General features: G+C 42.9%; 1 protein-coding gene across 2 annotated transcripts in view; it reads right to left on the bottom strand.

Moving 5' to 3' along the window:
• The window catches only part of EBPL (EBP like), a 48,785-nt gene continuing 21,719 nt past the window's right edge, over window positions 1–27,066 (bottom strand). The window contains exons 2-5 of one of the 2 annotated variants that reach the window (XR_005017165.1): window positions 16,025–16,094; window positions 9,912–10,050; window positions 245–389; window positions 1–93 (exon numbers count right to left, since the gene is read on the bottom strand). Coding sequence is in view for 1 of the 2 variants with exons in the window: in XM_036831257.1 (XP_036687152.1) it covers window positions 8,389–8,629; window positions 9,912–10,050; window positions 16,025–16,094 (450 nt within the window). In the remaining variant the exon portion in view is untranslated. Of the gene's footprint in view, window positions 94–244; window positions 390–8,289; window positions 8,630–9,911; window positions 10,051–16,024; window positions 16,095–27,066 lie in introns of those variants that run through there. The other variant, XM_036831257.1, reaches the window with a different exon arrangement.

Here is a 27,066-nt window from a genome sequence, read left to right as displayed (position 1 = left end):
TCCCAGGTTCTTCTGGTCTCTCCTGGTGCTGACAACGTTCCATCCAGGTGCTGATGAAAATCCCTCTTCTCTGAAGCACAAGCAGAATGTTTCCTTAGAAAGGAAACAAAAAGATTCCGAGGACAAGGAATCACAAAAGCCCTGACGCCACCAAGTAACAGCAGCAGCGTGGAAGTAACTCAAACTCAGTCTCAGATGGTCAGACTGACAAAGCTTCCCGGCCCACAGGCTTCTTAATTTTTACCTTTTATTCTCTCTGATGTGCCTGCTCAGAAGCCCCAGGTTTCGGCCGGTTGTTCTGCTCCAGGCCTGAGTGCCTGGCACGTCTAATTGTTGATTCTGAGATTGTCTCTCACACGGAGGCAGCGGTGATGTCATAGGTTCAGAACCTGGACAACAGACCCAGTCAAAAGCTAAATAAATGTGTAAGCTTTTACTTGGATAAGAACAGCGGATGGAGTGTTTGATATGTGCTCATCCTCACAGCTGTGTGTGCCCAGTACCACGACTCCGTTTCTGGATAAGGAGACTGACGAGCCAGGCATCTTTGCCCCAGATCCCATGGCACGTGAGCTGGGGCAGCGGGTTCTAAGTCAGCACCGCTTAGCGGCAAAACCGGCAGAGCTCGGCTCCAAGTTCTGTCCCGTGTGCTCCCCGTGGCGCGGGACAGATGCTCACCTTTCGTGGCCAGGTTCTTCTTCTGCAGAAGGAAGATGATAATCCCTATCCACGGAGCGTGAGGGATTATCGTGAGGATCAGATAATACAACAAACAGAAAAGAGCTCTGAAGTGGAATGAATACAGGTGCAGGGCGTTAATAGTACCCAGTGTTTTCCTAGATACCAAACAACTTGGCATCCCAAAGGCTTCCACTTTCTCTAGTTCATGCTTGCAAACTGACCAAGCAAAGGAAAAAGGTAGACAGATTCAAGAAGACGTACCAAGAACCTGAAAGCCTACAGGAGATTAGGAAACAGACCCACCCCCCCACCAGTTAGGAGGCTTTCAACTTGAACCTTGGAAGAGCCAACTCCCCCAGACCTCATCACTGCCTCCTGCCCACACCCAACCCTTCTCCTAAAGGCTCCAGACACTAAAAATACCCCAGCCACCTGCTGCCCAGGCAGGCAGTAAATCACTGGCCCTCGAACACCAGAATCCAGGCCAGGCCTGGCCTGACGTGGCCGCTGGCGGCTGACATGCGCCAGATGGGGCAAGTCCACTTCTTCCCAGCCCGGTGGCCAGGGGGCCTGGGAGGAGAGTGCCCCCAGGAAGCAGGGGCGCTGCTGCAGGTGCTTCCTGGGTGTAGGGTGATTGGAGGTGGGTGTGTCACAGGAGGAAACGGGGCTCCCTGGGAAAGGGCAGTGGCTCCTACGGCGACAAGTATATATAGAATAAGGTCATCTCATCAAAATCCACAGATCAGCCACTCGACTGCTGTCCTATTACCCCAGGGCCACCAGATGTCACTGTTGCAGGGAGCATGAATATCTGTGGTCCCATCTCCGGACAAGCACTGACTTTATGGAGACAGTTCAAACTGTGGGCACTCAAGGGCACACCAGTGAGACCCATTTCCTGCTTCCAGTTCTTAGTGATTCGATCCCACCCTCCCATCCCCACCCCCGGGACCAAAATCAGTCCAACTCCCAAAATGCAACCAAGAAATGCCAAAAATCTGTTCACAGTTACTTTCAGCACAATACAGTGAATCAGAAATGAGAGGCCAAGACAGAATATTTAATTTATTTTTAAACTAAAATGCATCATCAGCAAACACATTTGTGGGGAACAAGAAGTCATGTGCTGTGCTGGAGTGTTGCTCAAATTTGAAAAAGTGGGGACCCTGGGAGCACGTCCTCCACTTTGTCACCTCTCCCCCTAGAAAAACCAAAGCATTGACGTTAACTGCTGCCACCTGACCACTTGGTCCAACCAGTGAAAAATACTTACAGGACAATACAAAACACAAAATCAAAACAATGAAATTGAGAGGCCACTCAAGTATAATGAATAGACCTAGATGATCACAAATGTGCTGAGGTTAAAATTTTTTTTCCACAAAATTGAATAATTTTCATAGCTTGTAGGCTTCTGGGAACATGTCTAACACTGTTGGGCTAGAAAGAGTACTTTTAAGTGAACTACGTTCTAGTTCACGGAAAAGCTCTGTGGCCTTGGGCAGGTTATCTAACCCCTCCGAGCCTCAGTCTCCTCGTATATGAACTGGACCTGTCCAAGGCCCCTTTAAACAATACATGATTCTAGGATTCTAAGCATGGCCTTGAGGGGCCCCTGTGTAGTTGGGAAGGTGGATGTCAAAAATAACAAAACAATCCAGGGCCACTGAAGTGACACAGACAAGGGCTACGAGAATTCAGAGTCCTCCCCTTCTGACTCCTGGGGGACTGAGGGAAGGCTTCTGGAGGGGAAGGGATTAAACATCTAAAAAGTAACACTGCAGCACGCTCAGCATACTGGATCCCTCCCTTGAAGAGATGGGAGGTGGCCAATCCAATATTTTAAGATGTCAACTTGATCTGTGTGGACATAAACATCTAAGGTTTCCAAAAATAAATGATAACTGCTACCTATCAACCTCTATAAGCGCATGAATTTCTCAAGAATGGGAGCATGTTCTGTAATACTATCCAGTCGGTTTTGTGTGTACATGTAGAACTGCTACTTCTTGGATGATAAATCTGGGGCAAGGGACAGAGAGGAAGTTAGGGGGGAGGTTAAAGTCCTTCTTCAAATGTTAAAAGCCTCCCCCAAATGGTAATACAAGCACAGACAAGAGCTTGAGAAATGGAAGCTAAATTTGTAATAGTGGTTCTGTCTGATGATACTGGGGGTAATGATTATTTTTTTCTTTTTGCTTATCTGGATTTTCCATTTTTCAGCAACGGACATGAATCAATTGTATATTTTTTTAATGCAAATATATTCGGGACAGATAATACATCAAACCACTATCAGTTACTAGCATCTTAATGTGAATTAATGGATGTGATTTGCTTCCTGCAGTGAAGTGGCGGTGGGATATGGATTTTGTTAGGTCGGGTCTGCCACTGGAAAGGGAGAGAAGATGTAGAGTTTCTAAAAGCACAGTGGGTGGAGGAGGCCTGCCAGGCCCCTCCTTATTACCTCAAGGGCATTTTATTAAAAGTAAGGACAGAAACAGTTAACCTTTCTCACTCATGGTTTTGCCCAATTATTCTCATTATAAATTATTTATTTTTAGATCCAAACTCCAGCTTTCAAACCAAACAAACAAAAAAGGGCTCATGGATTTTAAGAACAATTTGAAGAAAAAAAAAAAGAAAACAAAGGATTCTTCTCCAAACTCTGTGCATTTTGGTTTCCATCAAGCCTTTTTTGGACAAAGTTTTATTTTACTATTTCATATTGCAGTCTGCAGACTTTTCCTGGAGCCTCAGTGCTAGCACTTCAGGAGTTGTAAAGCTGACATAATTAAATACAAGAAAACGTCATCATTTAGACTCTGATTTTAGATGGGTTATGCTGACAGTTGCCTCAACATTATCTGGAAAGGCAGAGTAGGCAGAGGAAATTTATAGTGTAAACAATACTGGGGAGTGGTGGACAGTCTGCAGGAATCTAGTTACCATCAACATAAGCAATTCATAACTTACTGCAAATCGTTTGATATGTTCATCCAAATATGCCTTCTATGGCCCAAGCAAAATTTAGACTTAAAATATATTTGAACTATCACCTCCAAGTAGTTGGAGATATCAAGGCTTGAAAAGAGGAACAATATTGAAGGCAGTGACCTATTTAATTGAATCTAAGATGCCATCAATTATAAGATGCATTATATTTTTGTAAGAAAAAACACTGCCAACTCAATTATGACACATCAACTGTAAAATACATTCTAATTTTTAAAATGTTAAAATGTGGGTGGAAACTATCTATCTTAGAGTTAATGAAATACAGTATTACCTATGTCACCTTGCCCCTACCTCCCTGTCACAGGGAGATGGGCTTCTATTCTCAGTGACCTGTTAGACTTCATATGGGGACATCAACCTTTCTTCCAACTCACTTAAGGGTTAAAACATTTAGATCTGTCCTTCCTTGGCAGTAGAATGTATCTGTCCTCCAAGTTCCTGTCAGAGTCTATAATCTCCATTTCTCTCCCATCCAATACTCAGCAAAAACTCAGTTGAGAAAAATCATGTTTTCAGGAGTGCCTGCAGGATACGCAGCCCATCCATTTTTCTCTCCTCTGTTTACCCTCGGATTGAGCCAGATCAGCAGAGAGCAAAGTACTGGGAACAACTGGGTAATCCCTCATAGAAAGGCTTTTACAGACTCTCTCTCTGGCGTCCTGCCTTCAGCCCACGTGGGGGACACTGTTAGAAACAGCCCGAGTTGTACTAAATTCTGTTGTCAAGGACATAGCATCCTCTTCATGAGGACCCACTGGAGACATATTTCAGGGCTTCATGCCGGGAATCTTTAAAAATAAAATGTTTAAATTGAAGTATAACATATATAGAGAAAAGCACACCATTCATAAAGGTACAGCTGAATGAATTATCGCAAATTGTAACAACCGCTCAAAGGAAAAAAATAAAACATTACCAGCACCTCAGAAGCCCCTTCATGCCTTCTCCCCATCACTATACCCACACCCTCTTCCCCAGAGGCAATCTGTCCTGATCTTTAACACCACAGTTTTATCTGTTTTTGAACCTTACATTACAAAAATGGAATCATACAATATGTATCCTTTCAGTCTGGCTTCTTTCACTTATCACTATTTCTTTCACTTATCACTAATTCACCCATGTTGTTATGAGAAGTAGGTTGTTAATTTTCATTCCTATAATTTTCACTGTACAGTAGTCCATTGTATGTATATACCACAATTTACTCATTTAGGTTGTTTCCGGCTTGGGGTTATTATGAATAATGCTGCCATTCTGGTACACATAGTAAGCACTTCTGTGAAGTATACCTAACAGTCAGATTACTGGGTTTTAGGGCTTGCACACGTTCAGTTTAATTTCAAAGTAGTTTTCCACTTTACATTCCACCAGCAGTGTATGAAAGTTCCAGTGGTTCCACATCTTCACCAACCCTCATAATTGTCAGTCCTTTTAGTTTTAGCCATTTTTATAGGTGTATAGCAACATCTTATTGTGGCCTCAATTATCATTTCCTGAATTCCCTTCTCTTTTGTGAAGTATTTATTCAAATATCTTGTCAACTTTTCTATTAGATTGTCTTTCTCTAATTAATTTACCCATTGGGATAGGTCTTTTGTCAATTATATGAACTACAAATGTCTTCTACCTTCTCGTTTTTTTTTTTTTCTTCTTTATTTAATTTATTTTTGGCTGCGTTGGGTTTTCCTTACTGCATGCGGGCTTTCTCTAGTTGCGGTGTGCGGGCTTCTCATTGCGGTGGCTTCTCTTGTTGTGGAGCACGGGCTCTCGGTGTGCAGGCTTCAGTAGTTTTGGCACGCAAGCTCAGTAGTCATGGCTCACGTGCTCTAGAGTGCAGGCTCAGTAGTTGTGGCGCACGGGCTCAGATGCTCCGCGGCATGTGGGATCCTCCCGGACCAGGGATCGAACCCATGTCCCCTGCACTGGCAGGTGGATTCTTAACCACTACCACCAGAGAAGTCCCTGGCTTCCTTTTTTATTCTCTTAATGGTGAATTCTGATGAGCGGAAGTACTTGATTTTAATGTAGTCAAACTTATTGCAGCTTTCCGTATCCTTTTTAAGAATATATTCTTCTACTTCTTTTTCTTCTTGAAGATTTATTGTTTGCCTTTCACATTAAAATCAATAAGCCCATGCACCTAGAGCCTGTGCTCCGCAACAAAGAGAAGGCACTGCAATGAGAAGCCCGCGCACCACAACGAAGAGTAGCCCCCACTCGCCGGAACTAGAGAAAGCCCGTGAGCAGCAACAAAGACCCAACGCAGCCAAAAATGAATAAATAATTAAAAAAACTAAAATCAACAATTCACCTGGCGTTGATATGGTGCATGATATGAGATAAGGATCAAAATTCATTTTTCCCACATGGACATGCAACTGACCCAGTACCATTTATTGAAAAGACCATCCTTTCCCCATTGTTCTGCAGTGGCACCTTTTTCTAAATCCAGTGTCCATATACAGGAAGGTCTGTTTCTGGACCTTCTAGTCTGTTCCATTGGTCTATCCGTCTGTTGGCTTTCTGGTGCCAATACCACATTGCCTTAATTACTGTGGCTTTATATTAAGACGTGATGTCTGGTAGAGTAAGTCCTCCAGCTTTATGCTTCTACAACATTGTCTTCGCCCTCTTGGCCCTTTGCATTGCCATAAAATGTCTTAAAATCAACTTGTAATCATTTAAAAAATGATAAATAGATAAATCTGTTGGGATTTTGATTGGGATTACATTGAATCTATAGCTCAATTTGGGGAGAATTGACTTCTTTACAATATTGAGCCTTCCAATCCATGAACATGACGTATCTCTCTGCTTATTTAGGTCTCATTTAACTTCTCTCAATGTTTTATAGTTGTTTTTGTTTTCTGTGCAAGCCTTCATATCTTTCAATTTTCCCCTAAATATTAGAATGTTTTGATGTTATAGTAAATGGTATTTTTAAAAATTCTATTTTAGTTGTTTATTGGCAACTGGTTTGTTTTTAATCTCATGAAAACTGAACTCTGTTACTCAGTGCTTCCCTATCTGATGTTCCATGAAACACCATCCTACTTGTTAAAGTGGTCTGGTAAATATGTTGGGAAAAGCTGGGTTAAACAAGTTAATCTAGTTTCTTCACGGCAGGACTTCTGAAGTCTTTAATGTGCTAACGTAATATTCCTCAAACTTACTTGGCCAGACTTACTCAATATTCAACGGATATCATAGTCAGGTATCATTCAGGATAAAAGCATAGAAAACAGCAATGACTCTAGGTGTTTTAAGCAGGAGGATTTCATAGAGGATGCTTATAAAAATCACTGGAGGGCTCCACGAGTAGGTGCTTGGCTCAGCTTCTAGGAATGGCTCCCAGACGACCACAAGACGGACCCTCCCAAGGCAGGCACTGCCAGTGAGGCCACCACTGGAGCTCCTCAGCCCGCAAACCCTTTACTCCCACTGCCCCAACCAGAACCGCCTCTCAGTACCCACGAAGTTGAACGCTCGATGTGCTAACGCTCCAAACCCTCACGTTTCCATAGTCATAGACATTACCTGTCGCCACAAAACAGCAAAAGTAAACAAGGAACAGCTGAAGACGGTCTCCATGCTTTCACCCTCCAAACCACTCACAAGTACCTCTGAAAGGTGACAGCAAATTTTGCATCCAGGACCACAACCTGCAGCTCTCTGCAGGATAAGAGGACACTTAGAAGGAGGGGCAACGCAGACTGAGCTAAGTGACAGCATCCACCACAACCAACCAAGTGCCTGGTGTATATGCCGGGCACCCTTCTAGGCAGAGAATATATCTGTGAGCTAACAGGCTAGTAAGAAAGTCAGGTGTTGAACAAGTTAATGTGAGTACCCGCTCCCCACCTCCGACGGAACTGCTACAGCCATCTGCCAAAACGAGTGTTTTCTGAAACATGGTGTGATCATGTCTTCCTCTTGGTACTGAAGGTAAGTGTTAAATTTATGCTTCACTTCTATCAGTTATATACGACGTCACGGCATGCATTTTGCATATTAATTTTACCTTCATCTTATTGTTTCTCACTCATTTTCCCTATGTTCCTATTTCCTGATTTATTTTTTATTGTATTTTTGTAAGGTATCTTAAATCTTCCTCCTTAAAAAAGGACAGATATAAATCAATCATCTGTGTGAAACCCCAGTGTTCACCCATGAGGAGTTACCCCACTCACAAATTCCTTCCACTATCATTTTTTGTTGGCTTCACAAATTTGATAAAGTACAAATGCAAAACAGAAGCACTCATTTCATTTCTGGTTCCACTTTGGTAACCAAAAGACTGGAGGGAAGATCAAAGGTTGAAGCAACAATATGTTCTTTGAAATAAAAAATTAATATAACATGCTCTACAGCATTTCATGATAATTGGCTTTATTAATGTAGAACAATTAATGCTAGCCATAAAAGTATATAATTAAATGTGTTATTATTACAAGTTAAAATTTATTCTGTTCCCTGTATTGCCATTTAATTGGAAAAAACAACAGCCAAAACTTGTCAACCTTACAGTCCATTTGAAACTGATTCAATCGAAAGCAATTAGGTTGTTCAAGAATGACAATATAAAAGAAAAGTATAGACTGGAATGTATTACATTTTGGCCCAACAAAGAGGTTTGATTCATTCTGGCTCATAAAGCACGCTGATGGTGTTTATGATTTTGAAAATTCACTGTAACTTTTTGCCTGAATTGAATCCTTTGTGATGCATTTTCTTGAGTTCTACCCATGACTGCCACAGTAACAGTCCTGGGATCAGAACCCAAACACCATTGAAAAATACCAGATAGACCCAAAAGTAGAGCCAATTGTTGGTGTTGAGGTTGGGGCTTCCCATAAGCCAGTCTGGGCAGAAGGTCATCCACCCGCCATACAATTCACACACGCACAGGGTGATCTGTATGAAATGCCTGTTAGGGAGAAAGAGACAAGGGATGAAACTTGCCAGCAGCTTCAATGGTCTTCCACGGCAGAAAGCCTCCCTGAAGTTGGACCCCAGGTTTTACGTAGAGCTCCTTTGATGGGGCAAATTGATAATTAATGAAGACCCATGCTTTCCTTGGAGAAGCAATAGTGCCTTTCCTAGAAGGTTATCCTCAGAGTTAAAGAAGGTCTCTTGGGTATCCTGTCCTATTCTTTGGAAGATTTAGTGAGGTCACACCTGACCCAGTAAAGAGAGACCTGGATGTGAATCTCTCTATGAGCCGCAATTTCACCTGCTGTAAAAGGGATAATAATAGTCCCTTCCTCGAATAATATTGTGGAGATTAAATGAGATATGTAGATAAAGCACTGTGCCTGGCACATATTCAACAATGCATATGTGTTAAATATTTGAAATAATAAACAAATGGGTGCATGTAGTAAATCTACAACCACGATCATGGAGTCAAAGACATGTAAGGCACCCAGGAGAAATTTAATTCTTCCTGCCAACTCTCTATGTAAAACTGGGTGGGGGAAAGTGGATTAAATGACCTTTGAGATCTCTTTCAAATCTGAAATTTTATGATGCAGCTTTACATAAGACTTCTTCTTTGATACAAGATGGTGGAAAATGGAATGCCGTTGTGCCTACTTGACATTGTTTTAGGGAATCATCCCCAGGATAGCAATCTGTTTGTCCCAGGTCACTCTGTCCCTAAGATGGAGAGGAAGGAAAGGGAGGCAGGAAGCAGAGTTCAAAGTTTCAGGGTCTGATTGATGGATGGTTAATCTGCCATCTTTCTCCTCCGTCTCCTCACTCTTTTGCCTTCCTCATACCCTCCACAGCCTGCTTCTGGAAAGATGTCTTATTTATCTTGCATGTCTACCTCAGAATTACATAAGAGATTTTTCTTTGTGTCAAGTGGAATGGGAGTTTTCTAGAATGAGCTGGAGGGAAAGGATGCAGATATCACCTTTTGATTCTCCAAAATACTGGTGGCAAATCATCCAATGCTGTCACCACCGTGCTTGTCTATACAGCATCTAGGTTGCCAATACAATCATATTTCTCATATTTTTTATTTTGAATGGTCTGAAATTATTCTGGTGGCACCATAATCCTTAACTAATATCAAACAATTTTCGTTTCTAGTCTACTTTTTGTCTAACAAAGAACTCTGGTCATTATCCCCTCCAAATGTCACGCTGGCGTTGGGACAGCTAATGTTCCTCCTTTTTTCCGTAGGACAGGAGAAGAGCACTTACCGATAATGTTTCTCTTTGACGATGGCATAAATGAGAACCAATGCCAGAAACCCACCCAGAACGACAGTCAGAATTTCCAAAGACACAATGGTTGGATCCAAATAAAGCCATCTTGCGTCAGCTTTGCCATATTCTTTCCCTGAAAACAAAATACATTTTGTTACTCATCTGGCAATCATTTTTATGACAGTTAGAGGAAATGACCTTTTTTTTCCCATTAGGAGGAGATAAGAGAGTAACTGCCACTCTCTCTATAGTCTTCATAATGCCTTAGTGGAAGGCAAGAGAGGCCCTATGACGAAAATGCATTTGCCACCGGACACAAGTAATAATAACAATATCATGTTATATTTGTAAAGTGATTTGCATTTTCCAAAGTGCTTTCACACGTGTGCCCTCTTCACCCTCTCCCTTTTCATCGTAAGCAGCAGAATTCTACATCAGTTTGACACAGTCAGACTTTGCAAAGATAATCTTTAATAGTTATCTTGGTAAATGCATTATAACTCCTTACTTCAAAATTTCAACATAAAGTCTGTATTAGTTAGATGTGGGAAAATTATTATTAAGGAAATGTTTATAAAAAAACACATGTTTATTAGTGATTGAAGAGGAATTGAGTGCTGAGGAGGCAGCAGGGAGGGGAGGGGAATAACACAGCCTGGACTACAGAATGAATGCTAAATGGACAAAGGGGCATTCCGGTCTGCTACAGGGACAGAATCCACTAACACAGCTACCACGAAATTGTGCTGACCAGGGAGCAGGTGTGCCCTAAGAAATCTTTCCAGGCCCCGTTATCAGGATGGTTACTTCTAGGAGGCACCATGAGGTCAGATAGTCTTTTTAGTGAAGGACCAAGGACCATGCACTAGGCGAAGTCATATTCCCCTCCCTCCCTCCCTCCTTCTCTCTTCTTTCCTTCCTTCTTTCTTTCTCTCTCTTTCCTTCCTCCCCACCTCCCCCCCTCTCTTTCTCTCTCTGTCTCTCTTTCCTTTTTACTTTAACAAAGTAATATGTGCTGGTCCTAAGATCTCAAATAACCAGAGGGAAAAAACCCCAAAGTCCCCACCTCTTCTCTCCCTTTAACTACTGTTCTCATATTACTTAGAAAAGGTATGAATGGTCAAAAATTAGCTGCGTGATCTGATTGGTCTGAGCAGCACAAAGCAATAGTCTCTTAATGGTTAGAGTTAGATCCCTCCGGGGCCAGGGACAAAGGGTTCCCATGAAAGGCTGTCCCCAGAGAAAGGACAGGCCAGTAAACAGGATTAGCTATTTAATGAGACAACACACAGACACACGCGAAGCGGAGATTCTGTGAAAGGCCAGACGCAACTGGCAGACCAGGCAGAGCCGTCCAGCCTGTCCTTAGCCAACTGCCTGCCATGACCTAACTGGAAAACAACATCATAGTAAAAGTAAAAGTTTTCCCTCTAAATTTAAACACAGATAAAATAGGTGAAATATACTATCTAGTGCAGCCAAAATCTAAGAAAATATCACAAGTAGAAGGTCAATGCTTTAGGAGCTAAGAGATTAGTGGGTGTTTAGACATTCACAAAAATAACCCCATTCATTCATTCTTTTTTAAAAAAATTTTTGATTTATTTATTTATTTTTTGGCCGCATGGCATGTGAGATCTTAGTTTCCCAACCAGGGATCGAACCCATGCCCCCTGCATTAGAAGTACAGGGTCTTAACCACTGGACTGCCAGGGAAGTCCCCTTCATTCATTCTTTAATTCAACAATTTTTTTGTAGCGTATAGACGCCTCTATGCTAGGTCTCAAGAATGCAGCAGTGACCAGGACACAAAGTCGGCTGCTGGTGGTTCATACTGTAGCGAGCTCAAACCATGCAATAAGTGACGGGGACAGAGAATAGGGACATGGAGAAAAGGCACTGCACAAGCTAGGAGGTGAGGTGTCCTGATCGCTACCTCTTCCTCCTGCACGTGAGGGAAGGATTCCCGCCCTGGGCTTATGCGGTGGCTCAACACACAACAGGCGACACTGGGCAGACGAGGTTGAGGGCCGTTCCTCGGTCACAGAACGCTCGCAGGCTTGGGGAGAAGCACACTGTGCCACGTGGGGCTGCCCTAGGAACCGGAGTGGACGAGGAGGGACTGTGGGAGGTGGGCTCTGCAGTAGCACCAGGGTGGGTGACCCCTGGTCCCCGCGGCAGGATGTGATAGGATTGCTCGAGTACTTCTGAGGGCTGGCAGGGAACTGAACGGGGCTCCGCAGGGGTATGCAGGCACCGTGCTGGTCCCAGAGACCAGGAGGGCTGCTTGTCGAGGGGCCTCATATGAGGAAGCAGGGTGCAGAGGGGCCTGGCACTTACGACATCTGAGGCCCTCTGGATTTTACCAGACTGCAAGGCACACGTAATCTTGGATCTTAATCTCAGGCCTCTCTCCTAGTCCCGTACCTTCCACAGTCTCAGAAATCAAGGCTTTGGATTGGGATGAAGGTGAGGATGACCACCAGGCAAGATCAGTGGCCAGCCCATCGTTCATTTCTGTCCTGCAGGGTACCTGGTCCAGTCTCAAGGGCCAGCTGGATGAGGGTGTCATATAACAGGACCCCCGTGCGGACCCCCGTGTGGCCTGTCAATTGCCCCCCCTTGGGGAAGTGTGTGACGATATGTATGAACTGAAACACAGCTCCCATTCCCTAAATCAAAAGGTCTCTTCTAAATTACAAAAATAAAGCATATTTGCACGAAAAAAAAAGAAATCTCAGGGCTTACATCACAAGAGGTGAGGCTTGAACTGGGGGAGGGAGAGGGTATCTCGGGGATGAGTTTGAGCAAAGGCCTGGGGCTGAGAGCACTCGGTGTGCCTGAAACTGCAGGTAGTTAGCAAAGCTGAAGGACACAGCGTGCGTGCGTGTAAGTGAAAGGGGCGGGGGTGGGGGCAGACGCTGGAAGCAGGTCCTGCTATCTGCTGGCCCCAGTGTATCAAGCCTCTGGCATCTCCTCACCTACTGCTTAACCTTGACCAACTCTTTGCAGGTTAAACACCTACAACAGCGAAAGGGCAAACAGAGCATTAATAAACCTAATGATGTGATCCTCATCCTTTATTCTGTGACTGACTGCCAGGCTCAGGCAGAGGTTTAGAGGGAAAGATGCACACGAAGGGCTGGAGGTTTCCAGTAGCCAAGCCACGGCTGTGCCCTTTGCCACAGAGCGGAGATTAGGGGCACAACTCATCTTGACCAAACTCAAGGCAGCCTCCTCCAAGCCCTCTTCTCCAAAAGGTCTCGACCTTGGGCTCTGTGCTTGGCCCACTTAGTCTAGTTTCAGCAAGAATCCTGCTGAGTAAGTTTAGTGAAAATCCTTCACTCTTGGTATCTCATCACTCCCCGCAACCCCCAGTCTTACTGAGATATTACTGACATAGAGCACTGTGTAAGTTTAAGGTATACAGCATAATGAATTGACTTACATATATTGTGAAATGATTACCACAATAAGTTTAATGACATCCATCATGTCATATAGGTACAAAAATAAAGAAAAAGAAAAAATGTTTTTTTCCTTGTGGTGAGAACTCTTAGGATTTATTCTCTTAACAACTTTCAAATACGCCATACAGTAATGTTAATTATGTCGTACGTTAATTACATCCCTAGTACTTATTTATCATAGAACTAGAAGTTTGTACTTTTTTTTAATAAATTTATTTATTTTTGTATTTATTTTTGGCTGCGTTGGGTCTTTGTTGCTGTGCACGGGCTTTCTCTAGTTGTGGTGAGCGGGAGCTACTCTCTGTTGCAGTGCGCGGGCTTCTCGTTGCGGTGGCTTCTCTTGTTGCGGAGCACAGGCTCTAGGCGCGCGGGCTTCAGTAGCTGTGGCTCGCGGGCTTAGTTGCTCTGCAGCATGTGGGATCTTCCCGGAGCAGGGCTCGAACCTGTGTCCCCTGCACTGGCAGGCGGATTCTTAACCACTGTGCCACCAGGGAAGTCCAGAAGTTTGTACCTTTTGAACATCTTCATCCAATTCCCCCACTCCACAGTCCTCGCCTCTGGTAACCACAAATCTGATCTCTTTTTCTATGAGCTTGGGTTGTTTGTTTGTTTTTTAGATTCCACATATAAGTGAGATATTACAGTGTTTTTTTTTTCTGTCTAGCTTATTTCACTTAGCATAATGTCTGCAAGGTCCATCCATGTTGTCACAAATGGCAGGATTTCCTTCTTTTTATGGCTGAATAATATTCCATTGTATATATACACAACTTATTTATCCACTCATCTGTCAATGGACACTTAGGTTGTTTCCATGTCTTGGCTATTGTAGATACTGCTGCTATGAACATGGGAGTATAGATAATCTTGATATATGATCAAATTCCTCATCTCCCACCCTCTATATCTTAATACCCTGGCCTGCCTTCAGCAAGGATCCTGTTGAGTCAGTCTATCAAGAGTCCCACAGCCTTGATGTTTCTTCCCCACAGGATCCTCCCGGACCAGGGCTCGAACCCGCATCCCCCGCATTGGCAGGAGGATTCTTAACCACTGCGCCACCAGGGAAGCCCGAGTTTTCACTTTTTTAAAGGTGAAAATGTAGACTGAAGATGACTGATAAAGATCGAATTAGATATTTGCATTTCATGGGACTGAGCCAAATCTGGGCTGTTTGCTTTCTCTGAGGCTGAGCAGGGCAGCCGGGGTAGGAGGACACTGACTTGAGCTGGAATCCTTAACCCCAGACTTCCCTAGCAATTCTCAAGCACAGTTTAATCCGGCAGACTCGCCAAAGAGGTGCACAGCTGCATTTCCCTTAGCCCGTGGAACTGAGCAGGTGGCCTCAAGATGTGGGACTCAGGCGCCCTGAGCTACCATGGCTAGGACCTGACGGACATCAAAGATAACATGTGTTTTGCTTTGGGAAGCACTAATTGTGGCTGACTCAGTTCTCTAGAAGAGTTTTACAACACCAGTGGTGAACAGGAGTCCAGATCCTGGCTGGGGGACAAGGCAGCTCTATAATAGTGGCAAAGAACCCAGTTGCTGCACAGCTCATTTATTTGTCAGTACTGACACAGCACATCGGAGGTAGTCGGTACTGACTGACTGAATGTTGACTGATTTACAGCAACATGACGAAGATAGGGAAAACTAGTTAATATCTCTGCAGAGCAGGAAGATTTCTGGAAATTATCTACAAGACCATATATATATATATATATATATACACACATATATATACACACATATATATGTATATATATATATGTGTATATATATATATGAAAGTTAATAATAAAAATATGGAAAACACCCAGTTTAAATACAGCAAACTCCTCAATCTGCACTCACTGTAAACATTTGAAATTATAGGGCTTCCCTGGTGGCGCAGTGGTTAAGAATCCGCCTGCCAATGCAGAGGGGACACGGGTTTGAGCCCTGGTCGGGGAAGATCCCACATGCCGCGGAGCAACTAAGCCTGTGCACCACAACTACTGAGTCTGTGCTTTAGAGCCCGCGAGCCACAACTACTGAGCCCGTGAGCCACAACTACTAAGCCTACGAGCCACAACTACTGAAGCCCGCACACCTAGAGCCCGTGCTCCGCGACAAGAGAAGCCACTGCCATTAGAAGCCGGTGCACCGCAATGAAGAGTGGCACCTGCTTGCCACAACTAGAGGAAGCCCACTCACAGAAACGAAGACCCAGTGCAGCCAAAAATAAATAAATTAAATACATAAAAACAAACAAAAATTTGAAATTATAGCTTTATTGAGATATAATTCACGTGCCAGACCTGTTTTTCTAAATCTGTTTAAAGTGTATAAGTCAACAAGTTTTAGTATATTCTCAGATTTGAATCACCACAAATCATGTAATTTTATAATGTTTCTACCCCCAAAAAGAAACTTGTACCCATTATCAGTCACTCCCCATTTCTGGCCTATGATCCCGCCCCCTCCCCACACAGGCAACCACTAATCTGTAATTTATCTCTATAGATTTGCCTATTCTGGACATTCACGTAAATAGAATCATACAGCATGGGGTACAGGTACTCATTTAATTGACAGCCACACTTGCAATTAATCCCTCAAACATGGCAAATGCAAACGTTTTAAATTACTTACACAATGAAGCGATCAAGGCATCAGAATCTGTGATGTTTCCTACCAAAGACAAGTAGACAAAAGGGCCTTCCTAGAGAGAAGAAAACGAAAACATGCTCTAATTTAGCATCACAACCACAGGATGGCGCCACAGCGTGGCCAGTGTCCCCTGCCCTGCCCCACACCACACAGTCCCGGTGTGCGCGCGTGGGTTCCTGGAGCCTGGCTCCCTGACCTTGGAAATGGATATGTCCAAAGGGAATGTTTATATAATAAATGTCAGTTTTCAATAATTGGCATTATAAAATCAGAGGTGTGCTCTGATGGGGAAAAAATAAGTTGAAGATTTTGCACAAGAAAAGAGCTTAAATGGTATATTAAATAAGCTAAACTCTGGATTAATCCAGGGATTTTACACTGTTGAGAAGTACCTCACAGTACTTCATTTTGTCTCACCTCAAAAAAATCCAAGATCTCTCTTAACAGAAGTGGCATTCAAATATCTATATCAGAGCTGAACTAGTTCTTTTTCCTACACAAGGGCAAATTTAGGAAAATTAGAAATGTTTACAGGCTATATTTAAAATTTAAGGTAATGAAATAGCTGCAATTATACTTTGAACAACTTTTGTTCCTGGTCAATACAACCCTTCTCATTTCTTTTTACCAAAACGATCACTTATGTGACATCAAAATTGTGCCTCTTCCTAATCCCTAAGGTCACTTCTAGTACAACTTCCCAGAGGCAACCACACTTAACCACGTCTGTCTGTAGTTCTGACAACTATTTTCGTAACACGTAATATACTTATATTACTATTTCTTTAGACATTATCAACTGACAGCCCATCCTGAAAAATTACAGTATAATTTACACTGTTTCCCCTCCCCTTCCCTTCTTCCAATTTTTGATAGTAGGGGAGGACAAACTTCCTTCTACCCTCTTAGGTTCTGTAGCTGGCCTAAGAATTAACCGACATAAACAGATTAAAAAGAAAAGCATACATATCTTATTTAATATTTTTACATATACATGGGAGTCTCTGAAGAGAAAATGAAGACCTGAATAAGCTGTTAGGCCCCAAAACTTATATGCCTTTTTACACAAAGAACAATAAACTGCAGGGATGTGACAAGACCAAGGGGCTTGAGCTGAGGACAGTAAATCATGTGAAAGTGACTAGGAGATACATGGGAAGAAAGTAATGGAAGACAAGGGTTATTTTAGTAGGTTTATTTGTACAGGACCACTTCAGCATTGATGCCCAATACCCAGTGATAAGAATGTTCTTTTCTTCCTGGGAAAGGGAGGGCACCTTTCTCATGGGAAGTTCAAAGACCTGATTTTAGGTAGAAAGAGGGAGGTCAGAGAGCCCTTCCTGCATCTACAGTTTCTCAATTGCCTTCAGTTCAAAATAATCAATATGCCAAAGTGGTATATTTTGGAGTAGCATGTTCTGAATCCCTTTAATAGCTATATGAATTCTCTTTTTTTAAAAAAAAATTTATTTATTTATTTATTTATTTTGGCTGTGCCGGGTCTTAGTTGCGGCATGCAGGATCTTTAATTGTGGCATGAGGGATCTAGTTCCCTGACCAGGGACTGAACCCGGGCCCCCTGCATTGGGAGCTTGGAGTCTTACCCACTGGACCACCAGGGAAGTCCCTATATGAATTCTCTTTAATTCTTCTATTAGTTATCCAAATGTGTAACTTACATAGTAAACTTTGGGGAATTCCCTGGCGGTCCAGTGGTTAGGACTTCTCGCTTTCACTGCCGAGGATGTGGGTTCAGTCCCTGGTCAGGGAACTAAGATCCTGCAAGGTGCTTGGTGCAGCCAAAAAAAAAAAAAAAAAAGTAAAACTTAAAGCCTCAGCTTACCCATTCATCAATGTTGTGCAGTATCTGGACTTCTTACGATATCAGACAAGCATGAGAACACCCACCATCCTCTCTCCCTCTCCTCCCCACTTCCAAATCTCAACCTCTGTCCACTTTGCTTGTATGTTGTTGAAATTCACTGCATTTCCATTCAATCAACAGCATTTACAATATGGTGATTATGTAAATAGTGTTCACTGCAATGGGCCACAACTTCTTCCTGTACAAATCCAGTATTTTTGTCACTTAAGAAGAATGTGGCAAATGGAATATTTTTTCTTACACTCATACATTCCTCAAAATCAGGCTACATTTTATTTTATTTTTTTTCATGCTACATTTTAGTTTGCTTCATATTTGGGCCATGACTTTGTTAAAAGATATTTTTGTTTATGCTACAGTTTGTAATTGCCTTTCTTTTTCTCTAATTGAGAGAAGAAACCTGACTTTCTCCCCATCTCATTAATACATCTTCCAGCTTCTTATCCATTCCAATCTTTGCTGAACAGAGGCTTTGAAGCTGGTTTATTTTCTCTTTTCTTGACATTCTGTAAGTTACTTAATTGGTAAGTGTGGTTTATTTCAGATCATATGTAAAAATTATATTCCTTAAAGGAGATTTTAAAAAATTACATGTGAAAAAAAAATTACATGTGAGATAAACAATGTTTTTAAACAAGAAGTACTCCCCATCTACTCTGCAACTCCTTATTTTCACCAATTGATCTTTTTATTTTTAGCAGAGCCATAGGAAATCCACACCACTTCCCTGGCATGACCTGGGAACTTTCTAGATAAAACACATCCACTGATTGGCCAGTAGGGGCCACAAGACTGAGCTGAATTTGATCCTCTCTAGGCCTCAGTACATCTATCTGTGAGATGAAGGACTTGCCAAAATTAGATTGTTGATCTCATCCTAAAACTAGATGTGACTTCCACTAGCAACCTCTTCAACTGGAGCCATCAGCAAACATGGACACAGACATCCAGTCTAGAATCTTTCCTCAGAAGCAATTCCCTGGGTAAGAGCAAGATGGAAACCTGGAATCTATAACATGCAGGACCCAGGAGTGTATACCAAATTTGTTCCCTTTTATATCTACCTGTTGGAGTTCTACTCCTTTTTCAAATCCCAGCTCAAACCCTCCTTTTACCAAGAAACCTTCCCAAACTTCTTGGTAAAAATTAATTTCTCACTCTCCCTTGTTACTAAATTTGTGTTTCTGTAATCAACTGTCTGCTGGTGGTGGATCTCCAGTCCCCATTAGATCATACATCTTGGGGGCCTGGGATGTTGCCTTCTCTGTCTTAGAATCCTCAAGAACCCAGGGTGATATTTTGTGTTCAGTGTCTGCTAACTTTGATTTAATGACAAGTCCACGTAATGAATTACTTAGAAAGAAAGGTGCCCTGTGGGGCTTTTAGAAGGCACTATATATTTCTTACTATATTACTACTCTAAGTGTAAAGGCAGTATAGCATATAAAGTATAATGAACATATCCACCCTCCAAATGCTGATCAGATGTTACCTCTTCCAGGAAACAAGCCTTCACTAATTCCCCTGATAGGAGGTAGATGTCTTTCCTGAACAGAATCCTGCTTAATTTATCTCCTCCTCAAAACCATCAGTTCTTTAGGGTAAGTCTTTGCCTTTGTCTCTGTATTCCAGATGCGTGATAGATGGGACATGCTAATAAATGATTACTAAAAGAATAAGAAATAAAAGGAAGGGTGGAGGGAATGAGTTAAAAGAAAAAACAAAACACAAACCCAATTTAATTAGAAAATGGGCAAAAGAAATGAAGAGACATTTCACCAAAGAGAATATACAGGTAGCAAATAAACATATGAAAAGATGTTCAACATTGTTAGCCATCAGGGAAATGCCAATTAAAACCACAATGAGAGGACTTCCCTGGTGACACAGTGCTTAAGAACCCGCCTGCCAATGCAGGGGACACGGGTTCAAGCCCTGGTCCAGGAAGATCCCACATGCCGCGGAGCAACTAAGCCTGTGTGCCACAAGTACTGAGCCTGCGCTCTAGAGCCCGCGAGCCACATCTACAGAGCCCGCATGCCACAACTACTGAAGCCCACACGCCTAGAGCCCGTGCTCCGCGACAAGAGAAGCAACCACAATGAAGGGTAGCCCCCGCTCGCCTCAACTAGAGAAAGCCCGCACGCAGCAACAAAGACCCAAAACAGCCATAAATAAATAAATAAACAAACAAACAAACAAACAAACAAACAAACCACAATGAGATATTACTATCTGTCGGAATGTCTAAAATAAAAAATAGTGGCAGTACCAAATGCTGATGAGGATGTGGAGAAAATGGATCACTCATACATTTCTGGTGGGATGAAAATGAAACAGCCTCCCTGGAAAACCTGAGTTTGGCAGGTTCTTAAAACTAACATGCAATTACCATATGATCCAGCAATTGCACTCGGGCATTTATCCCAGAAAAATAAAAACTTATGTTCACACAAAAACATGTACACAAATGTTGATAGCAGCTTTTTTGGTAATAGCTAAAAACCAAATGTACTTTAAAAGGTATATGGTTAAATAGACCATGGCACATTTATACCTTGGACTACTCCCCAGCAATAGGAAAGAACCAGCTACTGACACACTCAATACCTTGGATGGATCTCCAGGGAATCATGCTGATTGAAAAAGTCAACCCCAAAAGGTTACATACTCTATAATTCCATTTATATAACACTTTTTGAAATGATAAATTTTAGAAACGGAGGACATATTAGTGGTTTCCAGGGTTAAGGGGTGGAGGGAGGGGAAGTGCAGGTAGTTACAAAAGAAAAATACTAGGGATCTTCATGGTGTTGGAACTGTTCGGTATCTGACCGTTGTGGTTGAATACACAAGCCTACCTGGTCAGTACAATGGTGTAGAACTTAACACACATGCACACACACACACACACAAGTGCAAGCAAAACTAAGGAAATCTGATTAAGGTCAGTGGATTGTCAATGTCAGTGTCCTGGTTGTGATATTATACTATAGTTTTGAAAAACATTATCATTGGAGGAAACTGGACAAAGTGCACAAGGGATCTCTGTTATTTTTTAACAACTGTATGTCAATCTCTAAATTGACCATAAGGTCAATTATTTCTAAAAAAATTTATTAAAAAAACCCAGACAGGTAGAAAGAGAGACATGGAAGAAAGAGTAACATTAGTAATTAATAACATTAAACAAAATCGTCAGGACCTTTTTCTTCAGAGTAAGCTGGGCCCTGGCCTCAGAGAGCTTGTCATCTAGTTGTGTTACACTGACATTCTGCTCAATAACGATTGGAGGAAGATGAGGGAGCAGTGGCTGGGACAGTAAGGGAAGACTGCCAGGAGGCAGCGGGCCTCTAAGCCTGTGTACAAGCTGCTCTTCCACCTAGAGTACACGTGCCTGGCTTCCCCCCCCAAAAAAAGTATGTAAATATTATGGATTTTTAAAATCATGGTAAAATATACATAACATAAAATTTACCATTTTACCCATTTTAAGTTTTCAATTCAGTGGTATTAAGTATATTCACACTGTTGTGCAGCCATCACCACCATCCACCTCCAGAACTTTTTCATCTTCCCAAACTGAAACTCTGTCCCCATTAAACAATAACTTCCCACCCCGTCTTCCCCCCAGCCGCCGGTGGCCACCATTCTATCTCTGCCTCTAGGACTCTGATTACTCTAGGTACCTCATTTGTCTTTTGTGTCTGACATTTCACTTAGGATAATATCTACCCTCGAGGTACATCCATGTTGTAGTATGTGTCACAATTTCATGTCTTTTTCAGACTGAATAATATTCTATTGTATGTATACACCACACTTTGTTTATCTATTCATCTGCTGATGAACAACTAGGTAGGTTGTTTCTACCTTTCGGCTACCATGAATAAGCTGCTATGAATACTGGTGTGCAAGTATCTGTTTGAGTCCCTAGTTTCAATTCCTTTGGCTATTTAGGTAGAAGTGGAATTGTTGGATCATATGGTAATTCTATGTTTTACTTTTTTTTTTTATTTGACCTTTTTAGAAAATTTTTTTGATTTTTTAATGTATTTTATTTATTTTTTGGCCACGCGGCATTTGGGATCTTAGTTCCCCGACCAGGGATCGAACCCGTGCCCCCTGCATCGGAAGTGTGGAGTCTTAACCACTGGACTGCCAGGGAAGTTCCTGTTTTACTTTTTGAGGAACCCTCATGCTATCTTACACAGTGGCTGCACCATTTAGCATTCCCAACAGCAGTACACCAAAGTTCCAAATTTCTCCACATCCTTGCCAACACTCGTTATTTTCCTTTGCTGTTGCTGTTTTTTATAATAGACATCCTAATGGGTGTAAAGTGGTATCTCATTGTGGTTTTGATTTGCATTTCCCTAATGACTACTGATCTTACGGCTTATTGGCCATTTGTATTATCTTCTTTGGAGAAATGTCTGTTCAAATCTTTTGCCCATTTTTTAACTGTTTATTTGTTGTTAAGAATGTAAATGTTTTTCAGTGGAGAGGTCACCACTTGGTACTTGAACTTGATGGGCTAGACTGCCCCATGGGCATGAGTAACCAATTATTCTGCTGAAGTCAAAGCACTTGGCAGAGCAGAGTAGGGGCCACTATCAAAGGGCAAGATCTGCCAGTCCATCATGGGGAGCAAGCGGTCTGCAGCGAATCTTGAGTGCCTTTACTCTCTTGTCACCTGGTAAACTCCTCTGCAGTCTTTATTTATTTTTAATTTATTAATTTATTTATTTATTTTTGGCTGCACTGGGTCTTTGTTGCTGTGCGCGGGCTTTTCTCTAGTTGTGGCGAGCGGGGGCTACTCTGTTGTGGTGCATAGGCTTCTCATTGTGGTGGCTCCTCTTGTTGCGGAGCACGGGCTCTAGGCGCCTGGGCTTCAGTAGTTGTGGCACGTGGGCTCAGTAGTTGTGGCTCGCGGGATCTAGAGCGCAGGCTCAGTAGTTGTGGCGCATGGGCTTAGTTGCTCTGTGGCATGTAGAATCTTCCCAGACCAGGGCTTGAACCCGTGTCACCTGTATTGGCAGGTGGATTCTTAACCACTGCGCCACCAGGGAAGCCCACCTCTGCAGTCTTTAAAACCCCAGTGACTTCTCTCCACTGTGCTACCTCTTGACCTGGACACAATTCTACCACTCACTTACCAGACTGCACGATAATGGTTTGTTTTTCTGTCTGTTTCTCCTTCTAGCAAAGCTCAATTGCAGGACCAGGTGTTGATTAATGCAATTTACCTGGAATACATGGATGATGAGCTTTAACAGACAATCCTAGGCTGAATCTGCAAACTTTGTACAGCTATCCTTGAATCATGTAGAATTGGCCGGGTCTCCTAATTTCTCTGTCTGCAGTTTTTTCTTAGCTATAACAGAGATGAAATGGATCCAGACACATGGTTTTCAAAGGTCTTTGGGTAAAACATTTGCTATGTGGAGAAAATGCTCTTGTGTGAAAGGAGAAATAGGATGGCCGCAGACTTGGGGCAGGTCCGGTGGGTCAATGTAGACCTGGATGGTGCGATCGTTCTTCACAGGAACCCTGCCCTTGTGCTTTATGTAAAAAGGGCGCCGAACAGATGCACACACACTTGGCTTTCCTTCATAACATAGGCCATGTACCGTTAGCATTAGCAACTACTTGATTCTTCCCCCAAAACAACTCTAAGGGCTTCTAACCCTTCCATACAACATCAGGTCCTGGTACGTCGCACCACAGGAGGGACATTTAATTTAAAACCAGGAAAAGAACAAAGTGAAAAGGGATAAGGTGTCAATATCAGGGTTCCAGGGAACTGATGTTCCATCTCTGGAAGGTTCTGTGATTCCAGGCTTGGTCTGATCTTGTCCTGTAAGGAACTCACCATGAGAAACGTAAATTGACAAACACAGGCCCACCACTATCTGCTGCTGAATCTCCACCAGTAGTAGACTCAGTGCAAAACTGAGCAAATCAGGGGCATAAGGCAGTGGTCCAACTTCAGAATGAGACCAGCTCTTATGAGCCTAAAGATTCTTTGGGGGCTTCTGAACCAGATCTGTTCTAACCAAACAGGCCTGAGATTGAAGTCACTGGAAACATTAGCTGCTATTTGCCAAGGGCCAAAATTATCTGTAGAATTCTAGAGAATGGAAACAGACTTAGTTCCTCCCATGAATTCACATTTTATATCAAATGAGCCATAAAGCACTTATTCTTCCCCCTTAAAATTATTTCTAGGCTCTGGAACACGAAGTTTATATTAACTTGCAGAATAAACCTGGAAGGTTATCAGCTCCAAAAGTCTTTAATCATAGTGTATGGTTAAGAACTAGCCATCCTGAACTAAAATTCATGTTTGAGCTCAACCACTACCTGGAGATTTTAAGGATCAGATGAAAGGAGCTTGGTAAGCAGCAAAGGCCGTCGGTAGGGTGTTGCTGTAACTGGGAAGTAGGGCTTGAACCGGTGTACGGGTGAGAGCCCTGTGCTGCACGCTGGAGAGCTGGGTGAGCTTGAGCAAAAACAAGGACAGCAGATTTTATTTCTTACAGTCCCTGCTACCTTGACCTCGCTGAGCTTCAATTCCCTAATCAACATAAAGGAACAGAGTAAAGCTCTCAACAGATGTTTGATGTATGAATGAAAGAGTCATGAGCAGAGTTAGACTAGATCTCCATCTTCACCTTTTCAGAGTGTCTCTTACTGACTGGAAGCCCTGAATGCAGCACCTGGTCCACTGACCTCACTGGTGAGGTCGATGAGCAGCGGCCTGTCAGTAGAGGGTCAGGTGTGGAGGGAGGGGCCCCATGGAGGACTGTGGGGTCAGAGCCTGTTGAAGCCCCAGCCTCTCCAGCGGGAACGGGCTGTGCGTCCTACACCTGCCAATGCTCATCAGCCCTGGGAAGAGCAAGCTCGTGGCGACCTCCAGGGTAGACTCCCTGAATGACTGGCTGGGCGTGAGGATGTCTTCAAGAATCCTGTGCTATTACTGTAGTAATTCCTACCATCGTCTGAGAGGCAGACACCTGTCCCCTACGAAGCACAACATGAATTTTCCGAGATAGGCTTACTCAGGACATAGGAGCAAAATGATAGGAGGTCTGGATTCCCTTGAAAGTACTTCAGTAATAACAAAAGAAAAAGGGGGAGGGAGGGAGAAAAAGAAAAAGCAAGTGCAGCAAAATTTGAAAACGCCAAACCTATTCATTAGACTATTCTCTCTACATTTGTGAATGTTTGAAATTTTTCACAGTAAAACTTATTTTTTTTTTTTTTTATTTTATTTATTTTTGGCTGTGTTGGGTCTTCGTTTCTGTGCAAGGGCTTTCTCCAGTTGTGGCAAGCGGGGGCCACTCTTCATCGTGGTGCGCGGGCCTCTCACTATCGCGGCCTCTCTTGTTGCGGAGCACAGGCTCCAGACACGCAGGCTCAGTTGCTCCGCGACATGTGGGATCTTCCCAGACCAGGGCTCGAACCCGTGTCTCCTGCATTGGCAGGCAGTTCTCAACCACTGCGCCACCAGGGAAGCCCAGTAAAACTTAATTTTAAAAAGATATATAGCACCTTGTCAAAAAAGAACTGTTGCCCCTCGCGTTTCTGGACTCCTGACTCAGGACCCCGTGGTCCCAGAGGCCCTCGGCCTTCGTGCTTCTAACACACAAGTGGGGCCCCCGGACCACGGTCAGGAGCACCTGGGACTCCACAGCCTGAGACTCAGCCGTCCCAGGATCCCCTCCAGACCCCAAGCCGCCCGGGTGTTGGGTCTGGATCAGCCGGGGCTGGCACAGCTGCGGTGAAACCAGATGAGGGGTGTGGCACACTGCGTGCAGAGCGAGCACAGCACAGGAGTAAGCCGTTTGCTGTCCTTTTCCTCTTCGGATGCACTTTAACATCGAACAAACCGGTGCTTCAACAGTCACTGCTATGAGTCTCCAGATTACTCCAGCCTCAATAAACCACAGGGCAAAACTGCTCACCTTCTGCCAGCCCCACAGTGTCCTACACACACACACAGACACACGGACACGGACACACGGACACTTGCACAAAAGGGATAAAAAGTAAGGAGAGCCAGTGGTCATGACCAAAAAAAGAAAGGGAAAAAACCTCTCGTTATTCACACTCCGTTTTCAAATTACCTACGCCCTTCTGGTGAACGCCCAGCCATCAAAATGCCAGCCCTGGTGTCCTGGCTCTGGTGACATGCTGAGAGAATTCTCTCTTGTTGTCCAGTTAAGTCTGCAGAGAAGCTGCGCAGAGTGGGCTTTTGCTCACGCTGATAAGGGCTCTTTTCCTGTCACAGCTCACCTGTCCTACCCAATGTCGGGGCTCCCAACACCCACGGCATGCTAACTTTCCATCAGATTTTTCTTTACTCTTCTGACGTCCCTTCTGGTGGTGTACATTTACTATTTTAACTAGTAAAAATTATTAAAGGGATACATGCTGAAAGTTAAAAAAAAATTACAAAAAGCTATAAAGTGAAAGGTAAAAGTCTCTCTCCTGACCCCCAATCTCATCCTCCTGAGATACCACTGTTGAGCTCCACAGTAGCCTTCAAGAAATTTTTCATGTATATGTTATTATGTAGCTACAAATACTTAAAATACTTTCTCCTTGCCATTAGTTTTTCTACTGTTAAGCTAGAGGGTGATGAGGAAAATTCCACAATGTTTATTGACTTAAAAATTTTTTAAGTTCTGTGTATCAGGAATTTTGGTTTAAAAAACATAGGAAAGTTCATACTAGATGCTCTAAAATGTGACCGAACTATACCTATCTAATTGAGTTGCCAACAAAATCAGCTTAAAAGCTAAAATGTATCATGGCAAATAAATTAAGTAACAGAGGTCAGTCTCATTTTTCACTTAAGGTATTCCAGACATGTAATTCTAACAACGGATTTTATAGACTTTAAGACAACTACAAATCAAAGCTCAGATTAAAAAAAAAAGTGCTTGAAAAAAAAAGAAAGTGCTTGAGCTAGGCAAGCTTCTACTATCTATAATTCAATGACCATTTTGTAGAGAACGCTGTTTACTCATTTCACCCTTAAAGAAAAATTTAGCAGCAAAAAGGCTTTATAGAAATAAAAGGGAACATACATTTTCTGTTTTGTAATTTGTGTTTGTATTTGTAAAGGCTG

Source organism: Balaenoptera musculus, chromosome 18 (genome assembly GCF_009873245.2).
Source record: "Balaenoptera musculus isolate JJ_BM4_2016_0621 chromosome 18, mBalMus1.pri.v3, whole genome shotgun sequence".
Taxonomy (NCBI): domain Eukaryota; kingdom Metazoa; phylum Chordata; class Mammalia; order Artiodactyla; family Balaenopteridae; genus Balaenoptera; species Balaenoptera musculus.
The sequence above is the reverse complement of the archived record's forward strand: the minus strand, read 5'-3'. Positions and strand labels throughout refer to the sequence as shown.